Genomic DNA, 27,171 nt, shown 5'->3' with positions numbered 1-27,171 from the left:
TGTTCGAAAAAGGGGTTAGTTTAGCTAATTACCCTTCAGTTATGTTTATTAGCCCAGTTAAATGCATTAGTAGCATTTAAATTAGTAACTTTGCTCACTACAGCTTATATGGGACTATGGTCCAATGGGTAGGCTCCCACAGTCGCCTCTAGGTTCAGATAACCTAGCTCTAGGTTCAGATAACCTAGAAACAGCATGTTATATCAGATAGCTATAGATATTAGTATTTTATTTTCAGTGGCACTGTACTGGATTAGATATCCATTGGGTTGGACTCCCACGTCGTCCCTAGGTTCGGATAACCTAGTAAACCTACTAAATTCGGGACTTGCAACCCCGGGTAGCAAGTACAGTTGCCGGGCCCAACAGCATGTTTATTATTTTCACTTATTATGTATTAGTTTTCAAAACTCAAAAACAGTTATGCTAGTTGAGTTTGATTGCAGCTTCAGTTTAGTTAGTTTAGCTCAGTAGTATATTTCAGTTCAGTTCTCTATGTTAGCTTTATAATTGGTTGTATGCTATGCCATGACTAGTTCAGTATGCCATGTTTATATGATTGTATGCCATGCCGTGCTAGCCTGTCCAGTATGTTTTCGAATAGCATGTTTTCAAATCATAACTGCATCGTATGCATGATTTTGTGAGGTAAATGGTTTCTTACTAAGTGTTAGCTTACAGATACTACTTTTCTTATACTGCAGACAAAGGTAAAGGAAAAGTGGACTAGCAGTGGAGGCTGGAGGTCAATGCAGATGAGGATGGGTGTGTGTGGAATTGGAACGAAAGATCTTAGGAATCTAACGAGCTTTATTTATGCATTAGAACTCTTTAGCATTTACTTTCAGCACTTTCAGTTTATTAGTTTGATACTGTCATTTTCATGCACGTTAAGTTGTTAAAATGCGTTTTAGTGAGTGAAATGCCACGAACCAGTTTAGAATTGTTACTACATGTTATTAGAATAGTTTATTATGCAGTAGGTAGTTGTTAGATTGTATTTTAGCACACCAGAGTGCTGAAATCAGAGTTCCCGGCCGAAATCAGAACTCTGATCGGTCTCCAGACCGATCAGAGCCTGGGCAGTGCCACTGGATCGGTCAGCCGACCGATCCAGACGGATACAGTACGCTACTGTATCCTCCTGGATCGGTCAGCCAACCGATCCAGCATGAGACAGTAGCGTCCCAGGAGATTTCGGGTGCCTGGATCGGTCTGACGACCGATCCAGCCACACCTAGATCGGTCTGCCGACCGATCCAGCTGGGGACAGTAGCGATGTATCAGCAGATCGGTCTGTGGATCGATCCGGAGGGTGTTACCAGTTGTAAATCCCTCCCCTAGCATGTGTACGACTCCGAGTTACACCCTTTAGCATGTATAGAATCAAGAAAAGTAACAGCTTAGCAAATGTTAGTATCAGAGTTAACATTAATCAGATAATTAGCAAAATTTTTAATTGGCCCAGCTTTCCGCACAGTATAGTTTCAGTAGTTAATGTAGTGATCCGGCTCACAGTTTAGTACCCAGGAGTTGGGTCGTTACAGAGTGGTATCAGAGCAGTGTTCCATACTTCCTACACACACATCAGCATTGTACCTGCAGCTTCCAAGTAAGAATACCTCTACTCTCTTTATTGTTCTTGTTTATAGTTACAGTTCATGTTATATGCTTCTTGCTTATAGTTACAGTTCATGTTATATGCTTATTGCCGGCTAGTACATGATAGTTTAAACATGATATCAGAAATTATATAACTGTGATAGTATTAGTTATACATATGTTCTCTATGTCATTAGAAATGGCACAAGGACGCCCAGCTAGAAGGGCACTAGCCACCGAGCCCCAGCAAGAGGCAGGCAGTTCAGTGCCTCCTCCAGACCTTACGGCATTAGTGGCTCAGTTACAGTAAACAGCAACAGGAAATAGCTACCTTAAAGGCTAACCAGAATACCCCACCGTCACCCCGAACCGAATCGACGACTCCAGAGTCTTAGAGGTTCCACCACCACCACAAGACAAAGACCAGCACCAGCAGTCCCAGCAGTGAGCTAAGGAAGGAAGCCTATCCGATCCAGTGGCGGAGAGTCAAGCCAGAGAACTTCTCGTGCACTAGTGAACCATGGGATGCTCAAGCCGGTTCAAAACACCGGAGAGCACGATGGAGCTTCTGGAGGCCGTAACACGAGAAGGTGAAGTGTGCCTCCTTCTGCCTGGAGATGCACGATGTGGTGGGAAAGGATCGCAACGGCGCCCGATGAATCGATGTCATGGGGGACTTGAAGGAATTCTTCGAGGAGTTCTTTCACATGCGGGTTACAAACCGCCACTACGACGAGTTCACGGAGTTTCATCAGGGCAACCTTCAGTGGAGGAAGCCGTGAAGAAATTCAACAGTTGGCTCGTCTATGTCCGAGTTAGTCAGCACAGAGAAGGAACGAGTCCGGTTGATGCTCAAGATGCTGAGGCCCGAGATTGCAGTGAACGTGGCTGGTGGCATTCATAGGCCACAAACCACGGAGGAGCTAGTGAGCAGTGCCTTGACCACAGAGCATTACCAGAACAGCATGAAGCAACAGAAGCAAGTCTCCTCAGAGTCCAAAGGCCAAGGAAGCTCTCACACTCAGAAACAGCAAGGCCACAGCTCCAACTGGAAAGGGAACTCCAACAGCAAGCGCAAATCAGGGAGTGACTCAAAAGGAGGACCATCTAGCAAGCGACCCAGTTATCCAAAGTGTGCTACTTGTGGGAAATTCCACCCAGGGGTTTGTCGCAAGGGCACACGGGGATGCTTTGAATGTGGACAAGAAGGGCACATGGCCAAGCAGTGCCCGAACAAGACCGGTCTTCCTCAGCCACAGCAGATTCAGTATGCAGGCCAGCCAGCTCAGTTATATCAGATGCAGGCCACTCTAGAAGGTCCACTTATCAGCTAGGGCAGATTAGAAGCCCCTACAGCTACGGCGAATGCGAGGATCTACTCACTCACCAGGGAGGACGTAGCCAATGCCTCGACAGTCGTCACAGGTCAGATTAGCCTTTTTCAGTATAGTGCTACTGTTCTATTTGATACTGGGGCAACCCATTCATATATAGCCAGGATGTTCTCCGAGAAATTAGAGGTACCCCCAGAGATACTCAGCGGTCAGTTTTTGACAATACTACCTTCAGGAGAGATCATGGCGTCCACGCACTGGCTCAGAGCAGTGCCGGTCGTCATAGCAGACAGAGAGCTCTTTTGCGATCTGATAGTGCTAGAGATGACCGACTATGACGTTATTTTCGGAATGGACTTTTTGATCAAATACGGTGCCTCTATCGAGTGCCGTAAACAGAAAGTCACGTTCCAACCTGAAGCGGAAGCACAGTTCGAATTCGTCGGGGAACCAAGGAGAAAGGCCAAGAGGTTTCTCTCAGCTATGAAGGCACAGAAGTTACTGGATTCAGGATGCACGGGATTCTTAGCGCACGTAGTCAGCACCAGCCAGGACAAGAACCAACAGCTATCAGAGGTTCGAGTCGTTTGTGACTACCCAGCAGTCTTCCCCGAAGAGCTACCAGGCTTAGCACCAGACAGGGAGATTGAATTTGAGATAGAGCTCACCCCCGGCACCAATCCTATCTCCAAGGCACCATACCGCATGGCTCCAGCAGAACTGAAGGAACTTCAGGAGCAATTACAGGAGCTTCTTGACAAGGGTTTTATACGCCCGAGTCACTCACCATGGGGAGCGCCTGTGTTGTTCGTGAAGAAGAAGGACGGAAGCATGCGACTGTGCATAGACTACAGATCGCTGAACCAGGTCACGATCAAGAACAGGTATCCTCTTCCCAGAATAGATGACCTGTTCGATCAGCTGAAGGGAGCAGCAGTGTTCTCTAAGGTAGATCTCAGATCAGGTTATCATCAGGTAAAGGTCAAAGAAGGGGATATACCCAAGACAGCATTCAGAACCAGATACGGACACTACGAGTTCGTGGTCATGCCCTTTGGCGTGACCAATGCTCCAGCTACCTTCATGGATCTCATGAACAGAGTATTCAGGGAGTATTTAGATAAGTTTGTTATTGTGTTTATCGATGACATTCTTATCTACTCAGGAACTCAGGAGGAACATGCAAAGCACCTGGAACTAGTATTGCAGACACTTCAGCAGAACCAGCTTTACGCCAAGTTCACGAAATGTGAATTTTGGCTAGATCAGGTGTCCTTTCTGGGTCACGTCATCTCCAAGGATGGTATTATGGTAGATCCCAGCAAGATAGAAGCAGTAAGTAACTGGAAGCAGCCGAAGAACGCCAGTGAGATCAGGAGCTTTCTGGGATTAGCAGGATATTACAGGAAGTTTGTAGAGGATTTCTCCAGGATAGCCTCCCCACTGACAACTCTTACCAGAAAGAACAGGAAATTTCAGTGGACAGAGGACTGTGAGAACAGCTTCAGCGAGCTAAAAAGGAGATTGACCAGTGCTCCCATTTTGGCTCTACCAGACGACACCAGCAGCTTTGACATCTACAGTGATGCCTCTAAGTTGGGACTAGGAGCAGTACTGATGCAAAATGGCAAGGTGATGGCCTATGCCTCCAGACAACTCAAGGATTATGAGAAGAATTACCCTACTCATGACCTTGAGCTTGCAGCAGTAGTGTTCGCTCTCAAAATTTGGAGACATTACTTATATGGAGCTCAGTGCAGAGTGTATACAGATCATCAGAGTCTGAAGTACTTCTTCACTCAGAAGGATCTGAATATGCGACAGCGCAGATGGCTTGAGCTGGTCAAGGACTACGATATAGACATCCTCTACCATCCAGGGAAAGCCAATAAGGTAGCAGATGCACTTAGCAGGAAATCCAGTGCTACCTTATTATCTCTTACAGCCATGTCACCGCCCCTACAGAAGGAGATCGTGGATTTCGGTCTCGAGCTCATCGTGGGACAGCTCTCTACTATGACCTTAGAGTCTACCTTGCTTGGTGATATTCAGTCAGCTCAGGATCAGGACCCTGAAATTCAGAAAATCAAGCAAGGGCTAGCAGAATCAGAAAGTAGAGAATTCAGAGTGTCCGATAGCGGGGTGTTGTATTTTGGCGACAGACTCTGTGTTCCAGATCAGGAGGAGCTACGGAGACAGATTTTAGATGAGGCTCACAGGACTCCCTACGCGATGCATCCAGGCTCCACCAAAATGTATCAAGACCTGAAGAAACGCTTTTGGTGGCCCGGGATGAAGCGAGACATCGCCAGATATGTTAGCATCTGCCTCACCTGTCAGAGGGTCAAGGCAGAACATCAGCGACCAGGAGGAGTTCTGCAGCCTATACAGATTCCAGAATGGAAGTGGGAGGATATCTCCATGGATTTCATAGTGGGACTACCCAGAACCACGAATGGTTTTGACGCCATCTGGGTAATAGTCGACAGGTTAACTAAATCGGCCCACTTTTTAGCTATCAAGATATCCTATTCCATGGAGCAGCTAGCTCAGTTGTATCTCAAGGAGATTGTTAGGCTGCATGGAGTCCCACGAACCATTATATCAGACAGAGACAGCAGGTTCACATCACACTTCTGGAAGTGTGTACAGTCAGCTATGGGCACCCAGTTAAAATTCAGCACAGCCTTCCATCCCCAGACAGATGGTCAGACGGAGCGAGTAAATCAGGTACTCGAAGATATGCTCAGAGCTTGTGCCCTAGATTTCAAGGGAAGTTGGTGCAAATATCTGAGTCTAGCAGAATTTGCATACAACAACAGTTATCAGGCCACTATCGGCATGGCACCTTATGAGGCACTCTATGGGCGGAGGTGCAGATCACCAATCTGCTGGTATGAGAGCGGTGAACAGAAGGAACTAGAGCTTCAGACAGATCTAGTGGCAGATACCACAGCAGCCATACAGCAGATTCGCCAGAGGATAGAGACAGCACAGAGCCGTCAGAAGAGCTATGCCGATACACGACGCAGACCCTTAGAGTTTTCAGTTGGGGATACAGTTTTCCTCAGAGTAGCTCCCATGAAGGGAGTCATGCGTTTCGGGAAGAAGGGCAAGCTAGCTCCCAGATATGTGGGACCATACCTTATTACGAAGAGAGTGGGCAAGGTAGCATATGAGCTAGAGCTACCTCAGGAGATGTCAGCTGTCCACAACGTATTTCATGTCTCCATGCTGAAGAAGCACATTCCAGATGCCACCCAGGTGATTGAGCCCCAGTTGGTACAGGTCCGTGATGATCTCAGCTATGACAGTCGGCCTATTCAGATAATAGACCGAGCAGTAAAGAAGTTACGGAACAAGGAGGTACCATTAGTCAAAGTCAGCTGGCAAAATCACACAGCGGCAGAGGCGACTTGGGAGACAGAGACCAGCATGAGACAGAAGTACCCAGAATTGTTTTAAGTTCGGGGACGAACTTTTTATAAGGTATGGGGGATTGTAAAGCCCGAAAAATTCCCGAATTTATTTTAGAATTTTTCTATGATTTTTCTGGAATTTTTAGATATTTTTCCGGAATTTTCCGAGTAGCGTAAGTAGCAAAAATAATTAATTAAGCAAAACGGTCTAAGCGGGAATCGAACCCGGGACCTCTCGGGTCCGCTAAACCATTAGTTAGCTTTAGAAACCGGTGAACCAGCCGGGCCATATTGAGAGAAAAGAGAACCGATTTTATTTATATTAGAGTTGGTTCAATTGAACCACTTAATATAAATAGGAGAATTAGGTTGGTTTGGGTTATTTTTAGATTTGTGGTTCGGCAATCCTTCTCCCCGACACCCATCCACGCCGCCCCTCTCCTCTCTTCCTCATTCTCTCGGCGCCAATTCAAGAAGAGCCTAGGGATCTTCTCCAAAGGTCCCAAGTTCACCATCCGGCAACGATTTCAACACAAGGAAGATTCCTCCACGAGTAGAGCGCGTGGACGCGAGGGAATCGTCGAGAAATCGTCTTCACCGGAATTTCTAGCGGGTAGATTTGTAAGGAAATTAGCGTACGAGGTAAGAAACCCCTCACCTGCGGTATAATAGCTCCGTTTGTTTATATGCATTAGTTATTAGCTATATGTGTAGTTTCCGGCACCTAGGATGTGTTTTAACCCTTCTCGAAGATTAGGAATTTAGTTAGCACCTTTAGATGGGCCGGACACGTTTATTCTCCTTCAGTTGGAGATCATAGACGCGGTTGGGTGCCTAGAGGTGTCTTTCCCTAATGCAGAGAGGGGTTGAAGCACACCAAGTGTTCGAAAAAGGGGTTAGTTTAGCTAATTACCCTTCAGTTATGTTTATTAGCCCAGTTAAATGCATTAGTAGCATTTAAATTAGTAACTTTGCTCACTACAGCTTATATGGGACTATGGTCCAATGGGTAGGCTCCCACAGTCGCCTCTAGGTTCAGATAACCTAGCTCTAGGTTCAGATAACCTAGAAACAGCATGTTATATCAGATAGCTATAGATATTAGTATTTTATTTTCAGTGGCACTGTACTGGATTAGATATCCATTGGGTTGGACTCCCACAGTCGTCCCTAGGTTCAGACAACCTAGTAAACCCTGCTAAATTCGGGACTTGCAACCCCGGGTCTAGTAGGGATGCGCGCATAGCAAGTACAGTTGCCGGGCCCAACAGCATGTTTATTATTTTCACTTATTATGTATTAGTTTTCAAAACTCAAAAACAGTTATGCTAGTTGAGTTTGATTGCAGCTTCAGTTTAGTTAGTTTAGCTCAGTAGTATATTTCAGTTCAGTTCTCTATGTTAGCTTTATAATTGGTTGTATGCTATGCCATGACTAGTTCAGTATGCCATGTTTATATGATTGTATGCCATGCCGTGCTAGCCTGTCCAGTATGTTTTCGAATAGCATGTTTTCAAATCATAACTGCATCGTATGCATGATTTTGTGAGGTAGATGGTTTCTTACTAAGCGTTAGCTTACAGATACTACTTTTCTTATACTGCAGACAAAGGTAAAGGAAAAGTGGACTAGCAGTGGAGGCTGGAGGTCAATGCAGATGAGGATGGGTGTGTGTGGAATTGGAACGAAAGATCTTAGGAATCTAACGAGCTTTATTTATGCATTAGAACTCTTTAGCATTTACTTTCAGCACTTTCAGTTTATTAGTTTGATACTGTCATTTTCATGCACGTTAAGTTGTTAAAATGCGTTTTAGTGAGTGAAATGCCACGAACCAGTTTAGAATTGTTACTACATGTTATTAGAATAGTTTATTATGCAGTAGGTAGTTGTTAGATTGTATTTTGGCACACCAGAGTGCTGAAATCAGAGTTCCCGGCCGAAATCAGAACTCTGATCGGTCTCCAGACCGATCAGAGCCTGGGCAGTGCCACTGGATCGGTCAGCCGACCGATCCAGACGGATACAGTACGCTACTGTATCCTCCTGGATCGGTCAGCCAACCGATCCAGCATGAGACAGTAGCGTCCCAGGAGATTTCGGGTGCCTGGATCGGTCTGACGACCGATCCAGACCTACCTGGATCGGTCTGTCGACCGATCCAGCCACACCTAGATCGGTCTGCCGACCGATCCAGCTGGGGACAGTAGCGATGTATCAGCAGATCGGTCTGTGGATCGATCCGGAGGGTGTTACCAGTTGTAAATCCCTCCCCTAGCATGTGTACGACTCCGAGTTACACCCTTTAGCATGTATAGAATCAAGAAAAGTAACAGCTTAGCAAATGTTAGTATCAGAGTTAACATTAATCAGATAATTAGCAAAATTTTTAATTGGCCCAGCTTTCCGCACAGTATAGTTTCAGTAGTTAATGTAGCGATCCGGCTCACAGTTTAGTACCCAGGAGTTGGGTCGTTACACCCCTTCTAGCTGACCACAATGGTTCAACAAGTGGTATCAGAGCCAAGGCGCTTCAGGAGGACTAATTGCCGAACGAAGCAACGAAATAATAGTCGGACCAAGCATCTACCCGCCGAAGTTCGAAGGGGAATTCGCTAGCTGGAAAAAGCGAATGCAGGTATTGTTTTTAAACAGATTTTGATTTAATGTTAATTATGAAATTCGGGTTTACAACACCGGAGGGTAAGGAGAAATACCACTGGAGGAAGAAGGAGCAGGCTGACTATGTGGCAAACGGCAAAGCAGAGTATCATCTACTAACTGTTCTTCCGCCACAAGAAGTCAACCGAATCGGCAACTATGACTCCGCGAAGGAAATTTGGGAGAAGTTCCTTGAGCTGCACGAAGGAACGTCCGAAGCCAAGCTCGTAAAACGAGATTTACTCCGCAACCAGCTCACCAGTCTACGACTTGGGGAATACGAGACAGTTGTACATCTGCACTCAAAAATTAAGGAAATCATCACCGGACTCTCGAATCTCGGAGAAAAGATAAGCAACCGAGATTCGCTAAGGTATGCCTTCAATTCATTTCCTAGAAATACAAAATCACTACAACAAAAATATTAAAAGACAACCGTTAAAAACCGTTGTCATAGGCCCTTTAAAATCGTTGTAATTGGCAGTGTTGTTAAAAGTAGGGGGCTACGACAACGGTTTTAAACCGTTGTCTTTGAATGAAAAGACAACAGTTTTGCCAATTACCTTCTCTCCTTTGTGTGGAGGATCATTCCTCTCTCCAAAATTCATAAACCCACCTCTACCAGCTCCTCTCCCTCTCCCTGCGGCCATAGATCCAGAACCTCTTCCACCTTTGCCCCTTCCACCCGCTTTAACAGGAGTTTCAGGATCCGTATCATTTATCTCATCATCAAGGTTATCACCAACTTTATGAGAACTCTTAGTCATCTTAGTTACTGAGCTATTCTTCATTTTCTTGTTTGGTTTAGGTGATTTCTTAACATTACTAGATGGCATGAAGTCATCATTGTCATCATCAACTGTCTTAGACCTCTTTGGCAATGTAGGTTTAGAGTCCTCTGTAATATCCTCACTAGATTTTTGGGGCTTCCTTTCTGATGGTGTTTTGGCTGCTACTTTTTCTTCTTTTATAATTGTCTGAGGGTTCACTTCCTTAGAAGAAGGTGCAAAATATTTGCTAGTTTTTCTTCTCTCTGAATTTTATTGAGTTGCCTGGACCGGATTCTTCAATAACAAAAATAAAACAATTTAATTGCTCATTCAGTTGTAAAAAATTATAAAATGATCTTCCAGTGTATAAGCATAATGGCAAAGGAAATCAAACATATAGATTAGTTACACTAGTTTGCTATGTGTTAAAAACAATAAATAAATTTGTATGGAATACTTCAATGACCCTATATCTACTCCTAAAACATTTCATTAATAAATTAAAATAAATCTCTAAATCCTGAATGGTGCAGCGCCTTGCATCAAACTAGATAAAGAAAATTGATGCTTTGACCTGAACTTTTTTCCTTGTTAACCCTTCCAATGGCAGCCAAGCCGATTAATAAGAGTAAGGGCAAAAATAAAGGTGAATTACCGATTTCTCTGTATTTGGAGAATTAGGTGTTTTGACTACCCACAGCAGGCTTTGATGATGCTGTAGCCCCTTTGTCATGTTGCTTCATGAACCATTTCCTTATATCGGACAACTTCATGGATCAAAGAAGAAAATTTAAGGCAGAATGTCAAACAAGTGATAATTAATGTCCCCATGTCACCAGGGCATTAGAAGAAGATAAAGGAATAGAAAAACTAAAAACTTGGCTGACCATTTCTTTATCAGGGATGCAATCACCAATTCCCAAAGGCCTGAAACCATCAAGTTAGGAGAAGTCATCTAACGTTGAAAACAAAAACCCCAAACGAAAAATAATAATAATAACAAAAATAAAACTAACAAGGGCGGACCTCTAAAGATCAGACCTTTAACACGAATATGACCTTGGCCTAAAACCATCATGGCATCCACAAGTGGATGTTGCTGCTTTGACAGTTTCTTCATGTCTTCAACTGGACACCTTCTCCCAATCCTTAACACTTCTCCGAGGATGTCAATCAGGAGCGAGTCTCATCTAGTGCTGATCCTAGGTCGTCGCCTTGGTCCTCGACGCCATCCTCCGTGATCAGATCCGACCACCGGGGGGGCATGCGTCTTGGCCTCCGTCACGCACGCTCTAATGATCCGGACCTTCACTGTCGCCTTACGATCGCTTTTCCCAGCTGCTGCTACTCCTGCTCAGCTCCGGTGAGCGAGAGATTGTGAGAAAAGAGGGACGGAAATGCTTAGGGATCGAGAAGCTAAAGGGGGGAATGTGGCAGCAAACAAATTTCGGGGAGAGGGAAAGAAAAAACGCGGCGGTAAAAATTTCGTTGTCGCGCACAATCCTAAAAAAAACGCACATAGACAACAGTTTTCAAAAACCGTTGTTGTAACCTTTAAAAACCATTGTTGTAGCCCCAAAAAAGTATAAATAGACAACGGTTTTTAAAAACCGTTGTCGTAAGCCAAAAAAACTGCTAAAAGACAACGGTTTTTGTTAAAACCGTTGTTAAAAGGTAAAACAGCAACGATTTGGCATAAAATCATTGTCGTTTGAGTGTTGTTAAATGAAGATTTTCTTGTAGTGAATGGGCATCACTAGTAGATGTCTTTTATATTTCGAAAGATTTAGAAAAAATTATATTAGAAGAATTCTTTTCCACATTTGAAGTGCATGAATCAAGATGTACAGGTACGAAGGAGCCCAAGCACAACATCGCCCTCAAAATATCGAGAGACGAACCTGAGTCAGAGTCCTCTCTTAACGACGAGGAAATGGTAATGATGGGAAGACGATTTAAGAAGTTATGTAATTCTAGAAAAACTAATCATCAGCAGGATAGAAAGGAAAGGACAATCCGCTGTTACCACTGCAACGAAGAATAGCATGTCAAGGACAACTGCCCCAAGTTGAGCAATAAGGACACGGATAAAGGTAAGAAGTCTGTTCAAAAACGTAAGGCATTAAAAGCAACGTGGGATGATACGTCGTCCAAATTGGAAGTCGTAGCTTTCTCCGGACTTGCACTAATGGCAAGTCATCAAGACGACGACTGTGAGTCAAGCTCTTCCGAGATGAGCATCGAGAGCATCGATGAAGGTGGAGCCACGTCAGAAGATAGCAGCAATTCAAGGGGGGAAACGAACAACGAGATCGAAAAGGTAAGTCAGGTACGATCTCTTCCTCCCGATAAACTATTTAAGTTTATTAAATTGTTAACTAAGGATTGTTGTAAATTAGAAAAAGAAATTAAGAATTTAAAAACAATATTAGCTAAATCTTGCCCAATAGAAGAATTCGACAGAATTAAATTAGAAAATGAAAAATTAAAAGTAGAAAATGATAATTTAAAAGTACAAGTAAATAACTTGAAAAATCATGCATGCTCATCTAATACCAATGTTAGAAAATTTAACAATGTAAATTGATATTTTAGGTATTATAAGGAACAATTCTAAAAGATATGTGCTTAAGAAATTCTTAGTTAATCCAGTTGGCTGGAACCTATATTGGGTTTATAAGTCTTGCTTAATCTAAATTTTAATCGAATTTAGCACTTTTAGTGAGAAAATTAAACAATCAGTTTCTTTATGAGGCTTTGTCTAAAGAAGTGGTTCTTGCTCCAATCACCAAGAAGACTTAGTGTCTCGCCACGACCTGGAAACCAAAATATTGAAATAAAATGTTTAATTAACTTTCTGATAAAGCATTAAAATTTAATAAATGCTTTAAAAAGTTTTTAAAACATTTTTTGGAAATCTTTCTAAAATATTTTTATACTTAGAAAAATTTTCGTGCGTAAAATTTTTTTTACTTAGAAAAATTCTCAAAAAAAAATATTTTTGCCTAAGTTATAATTTATTCTGAAAACTAGAAATTATTGCTTAAATTTTTTTTCTATCAGAAAATTTTCTTATCTAAAGTTTTTACTTAGAAAATTCAAAAATTTGAGTTAGAAATTTTTAATATTTCCTTTGTAAATTTTCTAACTTAGAATTTATCTAACTTAGAAATTTTTTCATTGAAATTATTTTCAAAATTTTCAAAGTTTTAACTCTTAGATTTTTTCTGGAACCCCAATTTTTATGTGACCAAAGGGGGAGGAGGAAAAGTATAAGTCTAGGGGGAGGTAGACCAAAATTTAAATTTTCTATCTTTTTGCACTTTATTTGCAAAATTAGTTAGTTTACTTTTTATGTCTATTTACCCTACCTTAACTTGGGTTGCTCACATCAAAAAGGGGGAGATTGTTGGAACCCTAAGATTGTTTTGGTGTGATCAACAAGTTAAGTTAGGTCTTGTGTATTTTTAACCTTGTGTCTAAGTATGCAAGAGCTTAAAAACACAGGTAGTCAAGCGGAAGACGCAGTTAGCGAGAAGGACAGCATACGGTGCGTCCGAGGGACGAGGCGTTGCGGAAAAGTACACTGGCGGACGAGAAGGAAGCGTGCGATGGTTCCGAGGGACGAGAAGCCGGAGCGGAAGACTACTCGGGGAGCAAGAGACGCAGCTAGCGAGAAGGTCGGCACAGGGTTTATTTTGCAAGTGTTAATTTAAGAAAAATCGAGAAGGGTTGTGTTTTTATTTTTGCAGGCTATTCAACCCCCTTCTAACCGGTCCCAGCGGTCTAACAACGGACAACCTTGTGTTCAATTGGCCTTCATTTTTTCGATTTTATACTAAAGGTTTTTCAGAAGACTTAAGCGCTTAAAGCTCAGTCAAATTTTCACTTGGTCAAGCTCCCTTACACTCGGTCGACTACTCAACTAATCGGTACATTATTTCCTAAGTTCTAGAGTAAAATATTAAAATCTTTATATCCGACTGGATTTACGTTCGATCGACTTTATTCAAACATCCTATTTTTTTAACCACTCAGGCAGAACCCTAATGTTTTAACGTGGGATGATCAACAAAGTCATATGGGAGATGCTCTCCCATTTTAACTTCGACTCCGATATTATCTTGATTTTAACTACTAGATCATCTTTGACATCTGCTTGTTATAACTCAATCAATATCAAATAGAACATAAACATGCTCCAGTCAAGGATTGATCCGTTAAAGCCCATGAAAGCATTAACAAGGAATGAAATCAGTCTTGCCCACACCCTTCTCTTCCCTCCAAGTAAACACGCCCAGACCCTTCTCTTTCTCTTTCTCTTTCTCCGTCTCATTCACAGTCGTTCACATCTCACTTCTCGGAACCTGTCCTTATCCACCGCCAAAAAATCCCTCATTTTTTTCCCCACGTTTTCCACGTGAATCCCTTGGAATTTCCTCACGCCGCTCGCTTGCCGAAAGTTCCATGAGCACACCATCTTAATGGAGTCGCAACGGAGAATTAACGGCGCTGCTTTTCTTCGTCCTCTTCAACTTTTTCTGCACTCGTATGTGTATATGATCGTGTTTTCCTCGTTTATGCGGTAGTTTTAAAGATTTTCCGACGCCCGGAGTCATGGATTCTGCCGCCGTGTTGCTCTTTTCTGCGGTGCTCTGTTTCTGGCCTGCCTCGCCGGCGGCTGGATTTCCTCTGTTGTCGGGGAGGCGGAACGAGTGCATGAGCGCGGTCGAGAGGGCGGCCGTCTGGAGGGAGGGGGAAGGGGACGGCGGGTTGATGACGTCGGAGATAAGGCGGATGGCTCAGGCGCCGGAGACGGCGGCGTGGATGCTGCGGCTCCGCCGGGAGCTCCACGAGTTCCCAGAGCTCGCAAACGAGGAGTTCCGCACCAGCACAGTCGTCCGCCACGAGCTCGACTGCATCGGGGTCGCGTACAGTGGCCGGTTGCCGGCACCGACGTCGTCCTTCAGCAGGCATGTGATGTGATGGCTCTTGGTATACGGAATGAAATAGGCCTTGTTTACTATACAGTTAAAACAGCATTCAGAGGCTAAAGCATAACGCATTTAGGTGCATAAATTAATGAAGGGGACAATGGAAGTGTTTATTGTGTTTTTAGCTGTTGTCGTTAATGGTTTGACAGATGGCACGGCGCTGTGCGAAGCATGGTGTAGCGCGCACACTCGCGGACGAATCTGTCTTCACTCTTCAGGCGTGCGGGACGTGGTGCGTGCCACGGGGAGCCTCCACAAACAGGGAGACGTGCAGCACGCCAAGTGCCCAGTTTAGCTATCTACTATAAATGCTGCTTTCACCTATCTTTTCTCTTAATCGATGTGTCTGCCGCATGTTATGTCCTAACAAACTCTAGTTATTAGTTTAAGTTGATTTATGAGTTTTGAAAATACCATTATGTTAAGAGTATATATCCAACCGCCAATCCTCTACTACTAAACACACCAGGGGGAATAAACTTGACTCACCGAGCAGATACTGACGGCAAATTTATCCCATCTTACGGTGAAGGCAGTGCAGTCTACATGAAAACATGAGATAAAATGAGAAGTAATTGAACATTTTTTTTTTTACATATCCAACACTTCTAATGAGTATAATCGATTGACATCCTCTACTACGAGTAGATAAACTTGACTCACCGAGTAGATACATCAACCGCAAATTTATCCCATCTCAACGGTTAAGGCTGTCTACATGAAAACATGAGATAAAATGAGAATTATTCAACTAATAAAAGGATAAACAATAAAAATCTCTCTAACTATGATGATATTTGACCAGGTCTTGTTTAGTCTGTTGTTAAATCAAACTTCACCTGCACTTGAAGGAACGTAAAATAATAGTGATATACAGTCAAAACGCATCAAAATGTGAAATATTAGTACGATAGACAAACTCCATGAAAACTTCTAAAATACTAGTAAGATACATCGCAAAAAATGAAGCATATACAAAGAACGGCTCTTCGTGATTTGCATGAATTTTTCATCGGATTACTGGAGGGTCAATGTCTAGGGGGGCAAAAAATGTCAGTTTATACATGACTTTTGTACCGCTACAGAGACATTCCAAAAGAATTCCAATTGATGTCGTACACCTCACTGTTCACCAAATCCCTGCCCACGACCACCTCGACCTCGTCTAGCACGCGGCATTGCTCGAGTGCCCTATTAAGAACAACATAGTTAGTAAATAAAAGAGTTTTTCTCCGTGAATAGATATATGAACGAGTCATGAGAAGAAAGGGAAACAAACTCTGTGGCCACCAGCAGCCCAGCCTCGGCCTCTACTAGCAGATGTTTGGGTGGCAATTCCAGCTTGTCGCAGTTGAGCATTCTCCTTGGCTCTCTGAGCTATGGATATGACACTTCCTACTCTTGACTCATCTGTGTCTGCAGTGCTACTAGCAATTTGCTGCTGTGCCAATGCAGAGACCAAAGTGGAACTAGGTGAACCCTCACGTGTAGCAGAAGATAACGCGAGAGTATTTTGTAAACTATCAGGAGCAAACTGATCTTCATTGTTGTGGCTTGGAACCTCATCTGTAGCTTCGCCAATGCCACTTTGATCAGGTGGCACGGTATCAATAGAGAATCCAGCTTCATCACCCAAACCAGCACCATCACTGGGAGTTGACTCACGCTGGCCTTCCCCTAATCTGCCACCCTCTTGCTGCTCTTCAGGTTCATCAGGGAGCTCCCCCTCTTCTCTGTCATCCTCATCTGTAGGGGGTGGCTGTGATATTTCTTTTACACCCTCATTCTTTACGCTGTCATCCAATAACTCACATGCTTCTTTTGAATTGTCAAGAAAATCTTCTGGAGCTGTCTCCTCTTCACCTTGAATTTCATCTTTGTGAGTTGATTCATCCAAGGTGTTTTGCTGCTCCACTTGTTCTTCCCTAGCAAAAGAATCATCTTCCTCCATGGTATCAACAATCTCTTCGTTAGGCAATGCAGGAACCTGATCGGTTTCCATGTCCTCCAAAGGTGACTGTAAATCAGACACATTAGAAGAAGATGGCAACAAAGTTTCTGCTGGTTCATCCTCAGCAGATAACAAGATGGTTTTCTCATCAATAAGATCTTGAGAGACATCTTGCAGCATATCAGTGTCTTTTGACTTCTTTAGAGGTGGAGCAGCAGCAGCAGTATCAATTTCATCTTCTGTTGTTGAGATCGGGCGTTTGTGATTTGGCGGCACTGGCTGTGCCAATGAAATCAAATCTTGTACTGCATCAGAATCTTTTTTTGTTGGCAGGGGCACGGCATCAGCACCAACTTCATCTTTTGAGAGAACGTCATCTTTTTGCTCTGACATTGAGGACAAACTTTTGCGGCTAGAAGATATGGAATGCCCCACCAAAATGTCACTAGAAGGTTCAGGTTCATGAGATGCACCAGCTTTGTCATCTTCTGTCGGTGCAGAACCTTCCATACCAGATGCACTGTTATCACCTTGAGGCACTTCAGGAGGCTCAAGACGTGGGCGGACTAACTTCCTCGCAGGTATCTTTCGAGTTGCTGCAGTTGTTGGTCTCCCAATGACAGGCCCTTTCTCCTTTTCCTCAGCAGATTTAACTGGAGAAGTCAAGGGCCTGGCCACCTGAACAGGAACTTGTCGCACTATACGAGCAAATATAACAGATCATGAGCAGGTCTTCGAGAGAGATAAAACAGAACCAACAGCTACTAGTAGAGAGTACCAGAAGGAAAGACAGATGCCTCAGAAGCAGATGTCTCTGTAACTGGGACAGGAGGATTTCCCAGCCCATCGTCAGCCATGGAACCTGAAGCATTTTCGAGTTGAGTAGCAGCCTGAATGTACTGATCATATTGTTCGATCAATGTGGACTCGGAAGGGAGTTGTGAAGTAGCTACTGCACCAGACTGTAATTTGGATGCTCGATTCAGAAATTCAGGGCGTAATGTATGAATTCAAAATTCAGTAGATATATGATCTAGGCAGAAAATGATATATCTTGTGAATAGAAAATGAGACAGCCATGGTTATCTAGTTGAATGCAGAATGGAAAAAACGCATGAAAATTGTGTACCTTCAACACCTCAACAGCAAGTTTGTGCCTTGAAAGTTCCTCAGTTAAGGACTTCTTTTCCTGCAATTCATCATAAAAAGTATTCAGAGATGAAATTGAATAAAAGGAATGAGGTTTTGGAAAATATTAAAAAACAATTGTGAGAAAGCACCTTACTAACTCTCTGAATAACTTCAAATATTTTCTTCTCTGTGTTCTGCCGTTTTTGTTTCTCTTTCTTGTTTTCCTCCCTCTCTCTTTCCAGTATTTTTTCTAACATCTGATTATTGAAAGTTAGAGAATATCAACATAAAATCCCAATTTTTACAACATAATACCAACCTGTATCCTTGTGTCCTTTTCTTTTGTAGCCTGTTCAATTGATGTTTCACCTGGGGTTTTCCGGGCTAACAAAAGTTTGAGCAAATTAGTATACCGAAGCAATCAAGCAAAATATTGGACATGTAGAATCAGTACCAGATTTAAACTCTTCTATCTCTTTTAGAAGTGTTTCTTTTTCCTGGTTCAGCTCCACATTCTCTTTTGTTATATTTTCATTTTTCTTCTGAAAAATAAAGATTTTACAACAGCATGACTAAATTAAAGAATAAAGATACCATAGTCATTTTTCTTCTAACATCTGATTTTTCAATTTTTTTTTAGTCAATAACATTAAAAAAAAAACCATCACCAACAATCAAGATACAAATTACACAGTAGGAGAAGTTCAGGAAGAACTGTAACGACCTTCAAAACAGAGATATATTTCTTTTGTCTTTCACTTTCCGTCTTGATAGTTCCCTGAAGTTTACATAATAACATAGGATCAGTATGCACCCAGATGCAGCCATGTATGATGATGGACACTAAATGAAATTACTTCGATTTGAACAGCATCATTAATTCTTCTCTCCTTTTCAGCTAAATCAAGCTCACTTTTCGCAAGGTTTTCTGTCAATTTGGATATAATTTCTTGCTTGTCTGAAACAAGTTTCTTTATCGGTTCAATCTCCATCTCAAATTTCTTCAGTAGCACCTAGATAAAAAAAAAAAAAATAGAAGATAATACTGATGAGCTATAAACAATAAAATTCAGTGTGAGCATATCTACACTTATCAAGATAGTCTGGATTAGAGATGACAATGTTAAAAACAGGAAACATCAGGAACAACCATTAAAAGGAAACTGCAGCCATAGATCAAAGGAAAAAAAAGTCAAGAAAACTGCTCTAGGAGATCTCTAGTGATGCTTGCATACCATCACCGCCAAGTAGTAAGAAACGCTAAAATGATTGAAAACAATCGGCAACAACAAACCATGCCGAGTGTCTATATGGTTTGTACCAGATAAACATCAAATTTAATGACACTTAATACTACCCCAAAGTGTACACTCCATGTCAGATAAGTAAATACCACTGTAAGCCCTATGAGCCAATCAAAAGTTGATTGACTTAGGACATATTGTATCACATTTCATAAATAAAAGACAATGGTTATTATATTTACTTCAGATCTGTGCTAGATGAATAAGTATAATAATGTCCTTGGGTAATAAATTCTAGTCTATGGTATATCAATTGGTTGAATTGATAATGGAACTGTAGAGATATATATAGAACACTACTCTTAACTATTCCTAGTCAAGCATTAATATACAAGGACAATATTAATGTGTTGAGACTAGCATGAAGGTCAATTGATGATTTAATCTCACAAATCATAGATATAAGATATCAAGTTGACACATGAATATATATTAGAGAATATATACTGAATTGACCCACCATGAGAATATTTCATGGATTATTATATGAGTATTATAAATATTCTCATAGTGACTATTGGTATGGAAAGTTCTTAAATTTGAAATCACTACGGTTCTCTACATAAGGAGTTGTGTACTTTGGTATTAACAAACGTCACCTGAAACAAGGTGAACTATAAAGTCGATCACTGAGTATGCAATAAGTTATGTAGAGGGATGTGAGTGATATAGATGGGATATATCCCTTCCATATGACAGAAGTGATATCATGGGCCTCTTGATTAAGTAGGACACAAGAATGCATGGTCATGCTCAAATTAGTTAATATGAGATATTGAGCTTATTTGATTATGTCTACTTAGGAATCAAGAAACATAAAGATTGATAAGAGGATGACATAGTCTATGCCTCATCAATCAATCTAGATATCAATAATAGAAGGACTGAGTTATAAAAGATAATAGACACGGCAGATTAGGTCAGATCTTGACATTCTCGTCACTTGGGTAGCAATGATGCATTGTTAGATGCCACTCATTGCTTATATATCTAAAATGTCAATTTGGATACATTGCCAATGTTACGAGAGCGGATTACACACAAAGAATATGTTGATTTGGAGATGAATTTATTTTAGTTTGACTAAAATATGATGGACCCTAAACCATAGGGTTATGTCTAATCTGAATTAGACTCGAATTGGATTGAGTCTAATCCGAATTAGACTCATTTAGATTAATGGGTCGAGCTCATTGGATTATTATATTAATTGGTAATCCAATAAATTAATCCAACTCATTAAAAAAATTAATGGAGATTAATGAAAATTAACTCATCATTAATGGAAGATGACCAAAAAGCATGAAACCCTTGGTATTCTTTGAATGAATATAAAAAGTTTTTTAAGTGAAATTTTCACATGAGACTTTTCAGCTTCTTCTTCCTCTTCTTCTTGCTCTTGGCCGAACATCCTTGTGTGGCTAGCACCACGAAGGTGGTTCTTCTCCAAATTTGAGTTCGTGCAACGAACGGGAAACGTGTTCGTGTGGATATCGTAGAGGCACGAACGTTCTGATTGTACTGAGATCTGCATCCAAAACTGGAGGGATCCTTTTTCCATTGTGTTATGTATTTTTTTATGCATAAGATCCCTACAATATCAGCACATTCTTAATTTGATCGCCTCCTGGTGGAAAATCTGTGCCGATTAGAATCTTATAAAAAAAGACCAGTCATCAAAGCATTAAAGTCTTAACTTGAATGAAGCATTCATAGCCATTGAGTAGCTATTGGCCATCTCATATACTCTTCTACTCATATTGTGGGTGCTATTTCCTTTATCATGGATGTGCAATAGATTGACTACAAAATAAATGTGAAGTGCGGAAAATGCAAACATCATGTCAAATGACCATGCATTCGCACCACCATCTTTTACTCCAAAGTTCCTTTTTAAAAAGCATGCATATACAAACATGAACTGAGATATAAAGGCCTTAAAATCTCATCAACAGATAATTGTTAAATTATTGTATGCAAATGTAGATAAGATGAACTTGCCTTTGTTTGCTCAACTTCACTTTTCATCTTCTTATACTCCTCAGGATCAATATTTTTAGAATAATCAACCAACTGCAGCATGAAGAGAGAATAATTTAGAACATATTTTACTTGTTTGCTCATAGCGGATGGCTACGGAAATAGAGAACCTCAGCAATTCTATTATTTAGGTGGTTTATCTCAATTCTCAGTATGTTAACATCATTCTGGGAATATTCATACTGCAACTGCTTCTCTCTTAGAAGGTTTTCAAATGTTTCAGCATCTACTCTGGCTTTTTGAGCTTCATCACGATATCTCTGTGCAAAATAGAATAATGATTATCTTTTAAGTTAAATATTTTTAACTACCAGAATTGCATTTTTTTTTTTTGAATAATCATGAATCTAAGGATTAGATGCTGAAAACAATAGAGGTTTGAAATAAAGAAATCATATGCAGAATGCAAGCATATAATTAATGGTAACAAAAGGTTTTTTGAACCTGGCATTCCTCAAAATTGTGCTTATTCTCCTCGCGAAGTTGCACATTACTTTCACGAAGCAAATTTATTTCTCTTATCTGCATGGAGTTAATAATACCAGTGAAACTGAGATTGAACACTGAGTAACCAATGTTGTCGATGCATACACAAACAAAATAAGGGAACAAAAAATTTAAAGTCTAAAATTGTCACCTGAATCTGCAGAGCCTTAAATTCTTCATCATTAAACATAAGTGCTCTATTATTCTCACGTCTAGAGTGGAGAAGCTCTTTAGCTGCCTCAGAAGCCTTAAGAGCAGAATCAAGCTAAAAGGAAAATAATATTAAATTGATGCTTATGAAGAGCAAAAAATAAAAACTATATGTACATGCTTAGTAGTATGCTTGTAATGGCTGATAAAGGACCTAATTTAGAAGTATCCTACAGGTTGATGACATAAAAAATCATCTGTCTCAGAGTAGTTATTTGTTAAATGATAAAGTGAATGCTATCAAGTCTCGACAGAGGATTTCCTATTGGAAACTACAACTAGTGGCATGTAAAATCTTCATCAGTACCTCCTTGTAGAATAATAGAATCAAAATATGCAAACCTCTCATGGGAACTGCATGTTTTTCCGTCAAACTATTCAATCCATTCTATTTAAATCTTTTAATTCCTAAAGTGTTTCCCCGCAAATAAAATTGTTTTCTATAGTTTAATCTAATTACATTCTCATCAATTATCTACAAATAGCATACACGAAGGACTATCTTCAATTGACGAGTTCATTTAGTACACGTATAAAAGTAACTTAGAGCATGTTTCCTAGTAGAAGGAAACTGTGTAAGGGACCCACCTGTTCCCTCGTTTCCTTGGGAATAAATGAAAGGGAGAGAAGAAAACAATAGGAAATATTTTCCTAGTTTTTACTCAAATTATTTTCCCCCATATGGAGCAGAAAGAGCAAATTTCATACAAGCATAGGAACATAGAATAGAACTTTGGAATAAGTCTATAAATTGTCCTCACGGGATGCCCAATTAGCTAGAGGATGGCAACTTTGCTACAATGGGAGCAAGGGGTCAATTTCCAGCAGACGCATGCCCTTGGGAAAAATAAACCCCTCTCATCCTTTAGCCACTTGATGGTCGGCTATAAGTTGACCCTGTGATTTACCGGGACAGGCTGTGAGGGGCGCCTAGGTGAGTGTAATCACCTTTTTAGTACAATGAAATAAGTCTAAACTTGAAGGAAAACCATGTTATACTGCTAATAGTTTTCACACTAATAAATACAATATCATATATTTCTTTCATCACATCAATATAGTTACTGGATATTCTACTCTTTCAAAGAATGTTTGGTGGATCCACACAAACATGAAAAAAATGTTCCATCTTCAATAGATATTAGAAACTGCATTATATTTCAAGAAATTCATCTTTAGAAGAAAACTGCAATAAGAAAACAATACTTGAAGGTTGAGCCAAACTACAAAAGGTAACTTACTTGAGCTTGAAGTCGTGACTTTTCCTGCTTTAACAAAGTTATCTCTGTCTCTGCCTGCATATTTCTGTCAGTAATGGCAAGCACAAAATATTACCAGGCACGTTTTAGAAAAATCCACTTACTATTTCTTTTGAGCGGCGAAGATAGGTGATAACATTATGCAAGTCACTCTCAGCTTTCAAATCCACAGATTGGGAGGAAAGTCCAGCAGAATTGCGCTCTTTTTCAGCAAATCTGATGTGGAGAGACTCCAGCTGACTATGCAATATTTTATTCTAAAACACAGGAGAGTAACCACATTAAAACCAACAGAAATTTACTATAAGATGAAGGCTTGCCAAGCCAAAAATCAGTTGCAATTCTTTTTTTATTTTTTCTACAAAAAGTATCTTAATAACAAAAACATACTTGTTCATTCAATTCATTGTATTTTTTTTCAGCTTCATCCTTCATAGCATTTAATGTTGTCTTATCATTTTCCCAAGATGACTTTAGGATCTCCTGAAAACACAAAAAGGGATGACATATGTAAGACTAAGTGGGCAACCAGTAAAGTATTAACACATGAACAAGTACACTAGATTTTCTTGCATTCGACTAATTGGATTTATCAAGAAAATCATCAGATTCCCCTAGTTGTCATGATGAAATTGCATGTCTGATAAGGAAGGAAAGAAAAAAAGCATATGCAATGAATATCAATCATATTGCGACCCATCAGAAAGCTTGTCTGAATACATATACTGCTTATTTAAATCATAGCTCTTCAAAATTTGCTGGTCATGATTCAACTAGTCCAAGTGAAACTAGGATTGGCCAGGCCAAACAATATTTCAACTGACATGGGATAACCACTCAAACTCCACGAGGCTGGTAGGAAAAGCAAATCACCAACGATCTTTAACAGCTAACAAGGATTCTGGTGCAACATCCCATGTAAAGAAGCACCTCTTTTGTTCTAACCAGTGTTCTAAAAATCAGCCTAAGCGGCCGCCTAGGCGCCAGGCCAACCTAGGCGGGATTATAGCCTAGGCACCCTAGGTGCCGACTAATCGGTCGAATCGTCTAGGCACTATAGAAATAGTGTAGGTTTTCATGATTTTTTTTAGTTTGGGCTTTTAAATTTAAAGCTCAATTAAAAAAGAAAAAAAAAACAAAAAACAGCCCGGTGCATGAAACTCTCGCCATACGAGGTCCTGGGGAAGGATCTATTGTACGCAGTCTTACCCTGCTTTTTGCAAGAGACTAATTTCAGGATTCGAAACCGTGACCTTTTGGTCACATGACAACAACTTTACCGTTGTGTCAAGGCTCCTCTTCATTAATTTAAAGCTCAATTAATTTTTTTTATTGGGCTTAAGTTTAATAAGCCCTAAACTTTGGCCAAACAAGAAAATCAATTTGTTAGCTTGCCCTAGCGGCTAGCACCAAACTTCATTTTCATTGTACTGAGTAAACCAAACTAGAGAAATCAGAACGAATGAAGAAGCCCACATTTTGGAGAAATCAAAAGGTTAAAAGGCCGGAGAAGTTGATTTGAAGAAGTTATCTGATCTTTCCTCGACTGAGCGACTTGGAAGAGATTGAATTGAAGGTTGGTCAAAACCTTATCCTTTGGAAATGTGATTTCATCAGACAACCCTGAAGAAGCTCTAGAGTGCGAGAACTTCACGAGGATGATTTTGCATCCGAAGAAAAAGAGAAGGATCACAATGATATTGAGTTTGTACCCGATGAATAATAAGTTGTTGAAAATTATGGAAAAGTAGAATAAATTTATGATATTTTATTAATTTTGAACCCATTTTAAATTTGATGTTATTGTGTTGGAATTATAGAATGTGATTTATTATGTAATTCATGTTGATACCGTAGAATCCACCTAGCGGGTCCCCGTCTAAGTGGCCTAGGCGCTAGGCACCGCCCGACTAGCGCCTAGCAAATTTTAGAACCTTGCTTCTAACTATCAAATCATTCTAGCTAGTTCATCATTTGGTAGCTAAGTGAATCTCAACAAGCACTAGAGAACATAGTCCATAATATTCATCATATCCATATGTTCATGCTTCCTTTACATACACGCAGTCTGCTATTGTAAACATTGAGTTGGTCCAAATTCAAAAACTTTAGGCAAGTCAGTTAAACTAACAGAGAAAGTGGCAGACATGTGATGGGACCACCATAAGCTCTCATCTATTACTTTATACTGAATCCACTACATGAAGTTCAAGTTTGTAACAGTGATGTAAAAAATACATCAGGATATCAAGAGACAATAAATATGTACAGTTCAAACATAAACTGGCTAAATTTCAATATTTTTCCTCATGCTTTCCTAAGAAATTCCACCTACATTCAGTACACGCCCACATGATTAATTAGCATCAACCTAAATTTTTTAAAAATCTAATGAGCTGAAAAGAACATATGAATCTAACACAAACCAAGCAAAACTGTTCTCTTTGGCATACAAAGAGGATGAAGAATGCAGAAAACTATAAAAGATATGACCTGCAGATAAAAAAAATATGAAAACAAACAAGTTTTTGAAATATTAAAAGTAATGAAATAAAATCAATGTCAAATATTGGAGAGCAAAATGTATACATTTTCACTTTTCTGCATATCTGAAACCTCTTTCAATTTTGCGATTTCACATTGCATCAAAGACAACTCATTAGATGTTTTAGTCAACTCCTGAATTGTCTCAGATTGAAGAATAACCTGTAATCATCACAAAAAAAACAAGTGAGAAACAAAACCTACGGTTTATAGCCAGGGGGAAAAGGAAAATGGCAGCAGTTGTAAGTAAAACTTTTGAAATTCAAAAGAATTAACCAAGTTTAACTGAATATTTTTTAGAACAATTCAAGATAGAACTAAAAGAAAATCAGAGAAAAATGAAATGAATAAAAAATTAGCTGATTCTCATAGTTGTCCTTTTACCTGCCTTTCATAGTTGTGCTGAGTGGTTCGCCAGCGTTCATGTTCCCTGTCTAGATCTCCTTTTAAAGAAGATAGTTGTGTTTCCAGTGCATCTATTTGAGTCCTAGAAAGATATTGGATAAACAATATGAGCATTTATGGAAAATGGATAAGAACTATATACAATGAAGTAGGCAAAAATGACAGCATACACTTTTTGAGCAATTTCCATCCTAAGATCAGAAGTTTCAGCAAAAAGAGCTGAGATTTCCCTATCTTTCACTTCAGTAAGAGAGAGAATCTCTTCACACTTCAATACATATTTTTTCTCAAGCTCAGATACCTTATCCTTGAGAGAGAAAACTTCATCATCTAATGCCTTTTTCACACTTTCTGCCTATAGCCATCAAACCAAAGCAGAAAACTCTTAATGTTACTTAATCTCATAACATAATTTCAAAGATCAGGGTTCTTGTCAATCGGCTTAAGAAAACACTAAACCACCTCTATTTTGTATGTCTCATATGCAGATTCAATTTGCTTCAAAGCGATTTCGTTCGTGTGCGCTATTTCTTTGTACTGTTCACAAAGACAAGCACAAGAATTTGAAGATTAAGAGAAACTACCATGATAATGAATACTGTGCCAAGTACCTGAATCATATAATCCTTGTTTGCGCGTGCCTCCTCCCTCAATCTTTCTAATTCCTCTCTGACTCTCCTAATGTCTCCAGTATCCTATTAGAATCATCAAAAGAAATAGCATTGACATAAGTAATTGGTAGCCCAAAAGTTCTATGCATAAACATAGCTCGAGAGCGACAAATATGTTTAGCAAACAGCTGAATTTCAGGTAATAAAAATAATATACTATTTGTATCAACTTGCAAACACTAAGAATCCTGTGTTAACATAAAACATGGAAGAATGCCAACTTGAAAATACACACCAGATTCTATGAAACTGTCAAAGAATTACAAAGGGGAAACAAAACAAGAATTCAAACAAAGTTGCAGAACTCTATCATGAGAACCAATTTATCACAATACTAGTCAACAAAGTTTTAAAAAAATCGAGTAAAGTAATCATCTGTAGTAGCAAAAA

General features: G+C 40.2%; 2 protein-coding genes across 2 annotated transcripts in view; one reads left to right on the top strand and one right to left on the bottom strand.

Moving 5' to 3' along the window:
- The first annotated feature begins 14,096 nt into the window (after window positions 1-14,096).
- Window positions 14,097-15,270, top strand: LOC122021016 (IAA-amino acid hydrolase ILR1-like 6). Its single transcript, XM_042579084.1, has 2 exons — window positions 14,097-14,759; window positions 14,930-15,270. Exons 1-2 carry the CDS (start codon window positions 14,404-14,406, stop codon window positions 14,958-14,960), a joined length of 387 nt encoding a protein of 128 aa, XP_042435018.1. The 5' UTR covers window positions 14,097-14,403; the 3' UTR covers window positions 14,961-15,270.
- A 403-nt stretch (window positions 15,271-15,673) lies between these two features.
- The window catches only part of LOC122019851 (nuclear-pore anchor-like), a 36,766-nt gene continuing 25,268 nt past the window's right edge, over window positions 15,674-27,171 (bottom strand). The window contains exons 29-49 of the mRNA XM_042577421.1: window positions 26,722-26,805; window positions 26,573-26,647; window positions 26,281-26,465; window positions 26,090-26,192; window positions 25,751-25,867; window positions 23,552-23,644; window positions 23,266-23,418; window positions 23,144-23,197; window positions 21,844-21,957; window positions 21,651-21,728; window positions 21,317-21,466; window positions 21,168-21,239; window positions 18,720-18,875; window positions 18,587-18,640; window positions 18,317-18,404; window positions 18,182-18,246; window positions 18,012-18,119; window positions 17,861-17,920; window positions 17,510-17,693; window positions 16,060-17,429; window positions 15,674-15,971 (exon numbers count right to left, since the gene is read on the bottom strand). Coding sequence (XP_042433355.1) covers window positions 15,903-15,971; window positions 16,060-17,429; window positions 17,510-17,693; window positions 17,861-17,920; window positions 18,012-18,119; window positions 18,182-18,246; window positions 18,317-18,404; window positions 18,587-18,640; window positions 18,720-18,875; window positions 21,168-21,239; window positions 21,317-21,466; window positions 21,651-21,728; window positions 21,844-21,957; window positions 23,144-23,197; window positions 23,266-23,418; window positions 23,552-23,644; window positions 25,751-25,867; window positions 26,090-26,192; window positions 26,281-26,465; window positions 26,573-26,647; window positions 26,722-26,805 — 3,432 coding nt within the window. The 3' untranslated portion in view covers window positions 15,674-15,902. The remainder of the gene's footprint in view (window positions 15,972-16,059; window positions 17,430-17,509; window positions 17,694-17,860; window positions 17,921-18,011; window positions 18,120-18,181; window positions 18,247-18,316; window positions 18,405-18,586; window positions 18,641-18,719; window positions 18,876-21,167; window positions 21,240-21,316; window positions 21,467-21,650; window positions 21,729-21,843; window positions 21,958-23,143; window positions 23,198-23,265; window positions 23,419-23,551; window positions 23,645-25,750; window positions 25,868-26,089; window positions 26,193-26,280; window positions 26,466-26,572; window positions 26,648-26,721; window positions 26,806-27,171) is intronic.

Source organism: Zingiber officinale, chromosome 9A (assembly GCF_018446385.1).
Source record: "Zingiber officinale cultivar Zhangliang chromosome 9A, Zo_v1.1, whole genome shotgun sequence".
Lineage (NCBI taxonomy): Eukaryota > Viridiplantae > Streptophyta > Magnoliopsida > Zingiberales > Zingiberaceae > Zingiber > Zingiber officinale.
The sequence above is the reverse complement of the archived record's forward strand: the minus strand, read 5'-3'. Positions and strand labels throughout refer to the sequence as shown.

Bases quoted from the DNA above. Each gene is read 5' to 3' on its own strand.
- LOC122021016 (XM_042579084.1), top strand. From the start codon at position 14,404: ATGGATTCTGCCGCCGTGTTGCTCTTTTCTGCGGTGCTCTGTTTCTGG. The intron at 14,760-14,929 runs GCATGTGATGTG...ATGGTTTGACAG, and splicing joins CCGACGTCGTCCTTCAGCAG to ATGGCACGGCGCTGTGCGAA.